Here is a 7,765-nt window from a genome sequence, read left to right as displayed (position 1 = left end):
CCCCACGCCGCGGGGGCCGTGCGGCGAAGGCGAGGGCGACACCCCCAGAAGCCTCCGGAGGGAGCGGGGAGCGGAGACTGACCTTCCCTGTCAGCGGGCGCGGGGCCGGTGGGAGCACAAGTGGGAAGAGGGAGGAAAGGCTGCCGGCGGGTGAGCACAGAGCACTTACCCTTTCCAAGACGATCTCCTCGTATTTGAACATCCCATCGCTGCCGTTCACCTGGGGAGAGGGAGATGGCGCGTTACAGCTCTGTGCTGGTCCCGGGGGGATTTGCTTTTCCCCTCTGATAGCTGAATATTGAGAATCCAACCCTAAAAGCTGCACCATCACTGCTGAAAAAACCTTAAAATGCAATCGTGTGAGCCTGCCCTGGAATTAAACCGTGTGCTGCTTTTCTTTCTGGGTGTAAGCCAAAGCCCACTGACTTTAATGCACTTCAGCGCAAAGCCTTTATTCTCCTGGCTCACTTCTTCAGCTGTGAAAAGGAACAGAACCAAAGGCACAAAAAGAAATAACGCCTTTGTTACGCAGCATGTAATTAACCTCGGGAATTCACTGCTGCAGGAAGGAAAGAAAGGAGGTCGGTCCATTTAAAGGGAAAAAAAAATGTCTGTACATAACAACATAATAAAAACCTTTAGCAGCATATATCTTTTAAATATTTTAGTAGCACGACTGTGTTAAAGAGGAATTCAGAGTAATTTATTCTACTCAATTAGTTGGGTGCAAAGGAAACGAGGTGCAAGTGTGGGGCACAGTAAGAGGGGAAAACACTGTGATGCCCTTATATAAAACAATGGTGTGGCCTGTCTCAATGCTGTACACCATACTGATCCCCACGCTTAAAAATCTCCCATACACAGAGTGTCAAAGCAGGGCTCTGGGAAATGGCTTGAAACAAAAGGGATGCAACTGTAGGCTCTAAAATAAGAAATGGTAAAAGTACAGGTCAAAAACTTCCATTTTCCTGGAAGCAACAACACATGAGGTAGCAGTTTCACTCCAGGTCATCAGGATCAGGCCATAAACTGCTGCCGCCGAGGTCTAAAATTTAGCAAGATTTGCAAAGCAACTGGCTATTGCAACACCCAGAGCTGTTACACTCAACAGCAATAGTTTTGAGGGCGACTGGACTCAACCTCACAATTTGAGTCACACTGGGAAACGAGGGACGGGACGCGGGCAGGTCTGCGCGGCATGGCAGAGGCGGTGGGACCTGGGGCTCAGCAGGCAAACGTCTCCCCCACCACGCAGCCCTGCCTCTGCCTGCAGCCCCTGGACAACGTGCAGGGTTCCTCATGTGGATTTTACCTCCACCATTAATTGATGGCTTGTCGATCGTATGGAGCCGCTTTCTGTACATGCTCCGTGTCCCAAACTGGAGCTGCTGTGGCTTTGTTTGGACACAGGTCCCCTTACCCAGCGCCAGCAAGGCAGTTGTGTCCTGCTTGCCCAGCTCCCCTGCTACCCGCCCCTGCGGAGGCACAGCCTGGCCATCCTCCAAAACCCCACAGTGCTGGGTCGTTAGACGGAGTGGACAGCAAACATCATTTATGCTGAAGCCATCATCTGAGACCACGGAAGGAAACTCAGCAGGGCAGCTGTGAAGGCCTTATTTGTAGGTAGGAAGAGGAAACTGGAGTTTTTCTGGGTGGGAATTATCAGGTGCCCAGGTGGAAGAGCAGTTCTGCATGCCAGGATCTGGGATGGGGCTAAGCCACCTGCGACACACACACCCTCATCCCCTGCCTGGTTCAGCCCTGGCGAGGCCAAAGCAAGCCCACACCCTGCTGTGGGTACCACGCTTCAAGAAGGATGAGGCTGGGCAGAGTCCGGAGCAGAGAGATGGGATGGGGGCTCCAGGGAACCCGGGCTGAGAGGTTGTCCCTCCTTGGATATGGTCCGTGCCTGGTGCCTCTCAGCACCAGGAGAAGATTTTAGGGCACGGCTCAGGGTTGGGACATCCAGATGCTCCAATACTAGGATGCTCTGACCCTCTCAGCACATTGGGAAAGGCTTTGGTCAGCTCTTGAACAGGACCCCTCTGCAGAAAAGCACCAGGAGTGGTGGGATTAACCCACAGCAGGACCCCCAACAGCCTTGGAGGGACGGAGAGAGACGCGTGGCCAGTGCCACCTCCTGCCACAGCACCACTCTAGGCTGTGCTCCTGCGGGCAGGGGGGCATGGCTTCCCTCGCCACAGGCTCCCCCTCTGCCATGGGTTGCCTTTCCCTCATCCTACTGTACTGACTAATCCTGAGTAGAGCCGGCTTGCTGGCCCGCGACGCCCTCACAGCCTCCCTCGCTGCAGCCTCCGGGCTCATCTCATCTCCGCAGTTGGTAGCCCGGCGCGTGGGGCGCGGCGTCACCTCTCCCGAGCTTTCCAGCAACTCGGATTCCTGGCACCCTTCGCTACTACACACATTGTCCTCTCTGCTTTGGCATTCAACACAGTTGCCACACAGCCAGCCATATGCACACCCACGGCCGCAGAGGAACAGCACATACATACCTACAGATGGGGATGTGCAGAAAACTTTGACAATCTGTGAGCCACGGAGAGAGCCAGCAGCGCGCGAGCCCCGCCAAGCGAGCGGCCGCTGCCGGCAAGTGCCCAGGGCGCAGACACCGCGGCATACAACCCTGTCAGGCACCCTGCTGCCAGGCAGGTGAGTTTGGGGTATCCCCACTCCCCAAATCTCAGGGCTGCCAATGCTGAGCAGTGTTTTCCATCGCTCCCTGAAAGCGAGCGGCGTTGGTGCTCGCCCGGCATGGCGCGTGCTGGCAGCTGCCTGTGCCGGCTGGGCACAGCAGGGTCAGCCAGGCCTGACCATGAAGGTTTAGGTCTGATTGTGTTTCCAAAATCCATGCAACAGAACGCCAGTTAATTGCATAAGGAAGCCAAATGGAGAACTTAATATATACCACGTAACCAAGGGAACAAGCCAACAAAGCATCGGAAAATTGAATACTAGTCACTTACTGACGGCAAAACCTCCCTGCTGCACCCACCAGAGCTGCCGCGACCTGGCTCTGCCACAGGCTGTTCCCCTTCTCCTTCGCCGATGCCCTGTGCTCCTCCCCAGCTCCCATTTGGGGCCGTCTCAGTGATATGGGAGATGCCCAGCTCCATTGCCCCTGGGCAGGGAGAGCACACCCCTCCCTGCTCCGTAGCCCCATGTAATGCCTGCAGAGCTGACGGGGCTGTCGGGGGCTAATTAGCTGTTCCCAGCATATCCCGATCCTAAGCACTGTCTGATTCCTCATGGAAAAGAGTAAGGGTATTTTTTTCCAAGCCTTTCCCACACTGTGAGCCCACCTGAGGGCTCAGGAAGAGGCCCCTTTCGCTGGCCTTCACTTGCCTTTTGTGTTTTGAGCAGCAGGGAAATAGTTAGCGATGATGACATTTAAATCATCAACAGAAGGCTGCAGAGTTAACACTCATTCGATAAACAGAAGAGCACACACCTTCCAGAGCTACTGCAAGCTGTCTGCAGGCTCCGCCGGCCAACACCGCACCAGCGCACGTGGAACGTGCTTTGCAATTTGCTAGAGAGTCAGGATTTGGGGCTTTGTGGTTTTTTTTTTAATAAAAAAGGAGACCAAATTTAGAAGACTAAGGTGGCAGTCTAGGTTTGATTTTTTCTGTTTTTTTTCTGGCTTACAAGCAAGTTTTGCCCCGCTGAAAGGCACAGGACCGTGGTGGCTATCTCGGCTGCCCCCCGCAGTGACCGTGGCCGAGTCCGGGCTGCACAGCAGGTTGCCTCCATGCTCACCGGTGGCAGAGCCTGGGGCTCCTGCAGTGCTCACTGGCCAGGATCATGCCTGGGAAGCACTTGCTTTCCTCAGACCTGGCTTTTAGAGATCGGGGAGGTGGTGGCACCTCACTGCTGGGCAGTGGGGCACCAAAGGGGGGGCTCCGAGGACCCAGGCTATGAAACCTCCAAGTGCTCAAGGGCTTTGGAGTGACCTTCCCTGATCGGGCTTTGGAGTGACCTTCCCTGATCACTTCAGGACAGGCTGGCAAGCAGTTGCCGTGCATCCTGCACAGCAAGAAGTTGTTTCAGCTTCAGAGAGGCAGCTCTGAAATGCAGAGACCCCATCCGCTATGGGAACTGGGCTTCCAGTGCTCCATCTCCCTGCTACGGACCTGCTCGGTAAAATACACCAAGGGGTGAAACTGTGAGCAACGACCTGGAACTGGCACGGGTGATCCCCCCCAGCACTCATCCTTACCCTTCAAGGGATGCTTTTAATACAGCACGAATTTTATAAGGATTTACTTGCGTTTTTACACCCTGGGGGTGCTGGGCTCCGCACAAGCCGCAGGCAGCAGAGCTGAGCCCTGGCAGTGAGTGGGACCTGGTGCTGCAGCTCGTACCTTACGGTGCTGCTGGTGCCACATGCTCTTGGGGATGGAGGTGGGTGGACAGAGAGATTGAAATGTGGAGCAGCCTTCTTGATAAACAGCCGGGGCCAAATTCAGCCCAGTAGCTAGTCCAATGCAATCAATGGAGCTAGAACAGGAAGGAACTAGACTACATCCATCTGTTTATCATTAAGGAAAGCATTGAATAGTTAAGTAATTAAAGACTGGGAGATGGGACTTTAACCCTTCCAAATACATACTGTACCAACAGGCTTCAGCTTTTGGGTTTGTAAAAAAACACACTTCCAGATTTGCCATTTTGGTGTGCTCTTCTGCAGCAAGCCCCTAGTGTCACTCCTTTGCTTACCAGGGAAACTGCCAAATGGGAGGTTTTGGGGTGTGCTTTCCCTGGAGCCTGAGGAGCCCAGCACCCCGGAGAAGGAAAGGATGGAGCAGGGCTCGTTTTTGTGCTGGTATGACATGAAGTAGAAGCAAGAGGTTTCCAGGCTGGAGGCTGAGAGGAATCAAAGTGAGGTGTCTCCCCTGCCCTGGGCACCCCGCAGGCAGCACATGCCTGGGCACAGGGCTGGTGGTCCCCGCTCCACCCAGCAGACAACAGCTACAACCCACCCCTTCCTTTTGACCCCCCTGGCATGTGCTGCTGGGGTTGGATGGATGGGGTAGGTGACTGCCATCACCAGGGTGATGCTGGTGCCTGCCAGGGGTGCAGGGCGGCCCTGAAACCTGGCCAAACGCACCCCTGGGGCTGCAGGAAGGGAGCTCCTATCCAGCATGGCAACAAGGAGCTGTAGCCAAGGCACAGGGAGAAGGGGCGAATAGGGATATGGAGTTAATGAGGTGGAGGGAGAGGGAGTGGGAAGGATACGGAATGAGGCGGAGTGGGGGGAGACAGCCAGGAGGGCAGGAAGGTGGAGTGCACTGTGGTGGGAGGAGGCGGCTGCTGGCTCCATGGGCAAGGTCCCTGCTGCTGGCTTCTGCACGGCTTGGGAGCCTGCCTGGGGGTGACAGAGCCTGTCCTTGGCCCTGGGGCTCAGCTCTCACTGGCCTTGGGCACACAGGCAGGGAGGAGGGACAGGCACGGCTGGAGCCTGGCGAAGGATGTGGCAGTGGTGGATGCAATGGCGAGCAGGCAATATTCCACCAAGGGAGGGAGGGTACAAAACAGACGAGAAAGCAGACTTTTCATCCAGGAATACCTCCCTGCCCTGCCCACCACACACCTCTCGCTCGCCGCATTCCAAACTTTTGGTGTGTCCTTCCAGGAGACATCGCCCTTTTTCCAGTTCCCTGTAGAATGGCACCAGCCAGGTGACTGCAGAGAGCAGGCTGCATCGTGGCACTGCCCTGCAGCCCAGCGTGCTGTGAGAAGCCACCAACCCCACAAACACCCTGCCATGCCATGCGTTTGGAGAAGGAAACCTTTGGGGACAGCAACTCTCTTCCACATTCATACAAAGCTGCTGGACCCAGGACCACCACACGGAGAGAGGCATCATCGCCTTCCTCCCCAGTGCCAGCTGGTTTTGGTTCATAAAAACCAAAGGCTTAATTAAACCATACAGCCGGGGTTGCAGAGGTCTCAGCTGGGCTTCCCTTCCGTTTTGTAGCCCTGCCCAACCAGCCCAGCACAGCTCTGATGCACACTGACCCCACCACAGGCTGTGGGCTGAGATCTGCAGTTCTTTACAAGGAAGGTTCAACCACCAGAAGACACCTGCAGCCCTCCACTGCAACTCCAAAGACAAACCAACCTCAGCTCTGAGTCCCAGTGCCACTTCATTAATGTGGAAGGCAGCTGAAATTTGCTGCATCAGAAGAAAACCAGGCACAAAGCATCCAGCCCTGGCAAGCTGTCAACTGAGCTCCCTTTGAGGAAAAAAAGGGGAGCACCCTATGAGCACGGAGCCAGTGCTGCAGAAATCTATGCTGGCCATCCTGTTCCTGCAGGAATAATTCACCAATGCTCTGGGAGGGGATGCAGCAGCGCGCAAACACTCTCTGCAACAAACCGAGGAGGATTATCTTTATACTATGCCAAGAGTGCCAAATGCACCGTGGCTGCAAACACTCATAGTCACCAAGCACTGCTCAGCTGCTGACAGCCTTTGCTGGGAGAGGAGCAGCATCTGACGGGTCCTGCTGCCCTGAGGAACAGCCAGCGCCCGGAGAGCCCTGCCTCCCTCCTGAGGGGCTGGGGCTGCTGTAGGGGGCTGAGGCAGTGCAGGAGGGTAAGGGATGCCCCAGCAGAGCCTCGCAATCACCCTGCATGGGAGGCTGAAGAAATGGCTGTGTGGGTAACCCTGAATGCAGCCAGCCCACCTCCCTCTGCTCCTCTGATGCCTGCTTACCCCACAGCGTGCCCCTCTGAGTGCCTCCTGCCTTGTACCTTCCCTGTGCTGGAGTCCCCAGCATCGCTTGCTGCTGGGCTCTGCTCAGCGTCACCCAGCCCCAGCAAGGTTTGGGGGTGGGATACGCTGTGGGGATGTGGCGCAGGTACCAGGCTCCTCTGCCACCTTGCTGGGGACTTCTTGGGCTGGAGGAGCCTTTCCTGCACTGCCAAGCAGGGAAAAAGCACCGCTTGTTCAAAGGAAGGGAAACAAAACCAGGAGACTTACAGAGAGCCCTTGTTCCAGCGAGTCTGTGTTCACGATAATGGGAGCAGGGTTGGCCTGTGGGGAGACAAAAGCAGGATGTCACTGATCTAAGCGATGAACCCAGCCCTTTGCGGTGCACTGCCTCTCCCCTGGCTGTGCCACCACAGGCAGAAGAGAGCAATTCAGGAAGGGCTTGGCTCTTGTCCCTCCTCCAGGTGCCCAACAGCCCTGCAACAGGAGCAGGGCCATAGCACGGCTCTGGGCACTGGTCCCCTCCTCAGGGCTGGTGTGTCCCCAACACCCCATGGCCTCGGCTGCTGGGAAGGAGACAGGGAAGACCAGAAACTCTCCCAGCCTCAGGCCAGAATCCCACCAGCACCAAAATTTACCTGAAATACACATTACTGAGGGATTAGGAAATAGGAGGAGGGAAGGAAGTCCTTCTAAGGAAGGGATAAATTGACAGCAGACCAGCCCTGAGGCCTTCACGCACCTTCCAGCAGCTGTTGCTGCCCCTCCTAAGCGCAGGGCCACCATACCCTGAGAGAGCAGGCAGCACTTGGTCCTCCATCTTCCTCACCCCTGGGGTGAACCCTCCGCTCGGCAGCCTCGGGTCATCCCCACCACCACCACATGCGTCCCCCCTCTCTTGCAGGGCTCCCCATGAACCTCTCTCCGGGTTCCCGTTCTCCTGGGCTGCCCTCTGCCCATGAGCTCGCTGCACGTCGGAGGAGGGACGCGCAGGTGGGAGGAGGCAGGGACAGGCCCGACGGGCCGCTG

At 56.3% G+C, this 7,765-nt stretch overlaps 1 protein-coding gene across 1 annotated transcript in view; it reads right to left on the bottom strand.

Moving 5' to 3' along the window:
* The window catches only part of LOC104618559 (disks large homolog 3-like), a gene marked incomplete at both ends in the record, with an annotated part of 17,237 nt that extends 10,177 nt beyond the window's left edge, over window positions 1-7,060 (bottom strand). The window contains 2 exon segments of the mRNA XM_010284189.1: window positions 170-220; window positions 7,007-7,060. Of these exon segments, the coding sequence (XP_010282491.1) occupies window positions 170-220; window positions 7,007-7,060 (105 nt within the window).
* Window positions 7,061-7,765: the final 705 nt, after the last annotated feature.

The sequence above is a fragment of the Phaethon lepturus genome, unplaced genomic scaffold, assembly GCF_000687285.1.
Source record: "Phaethon lepturus isolate BGI_N335 unplaced genomic scaffold, ASM68728v1 scaffold27113, whole genome shotgun sequence".
Classification (NCBI taxonomy): Eukaryota; Metazoa; Chordata; class Aves; order Phaethontiformes; family Phaethontidae; genus Phaethon; species Phaethon lepturus.
The sequence above is the reverse complement of the archived record's forward strand: the minus strand, read 5'-3'. Positions and strand labels throughout refer to the sequence as shown.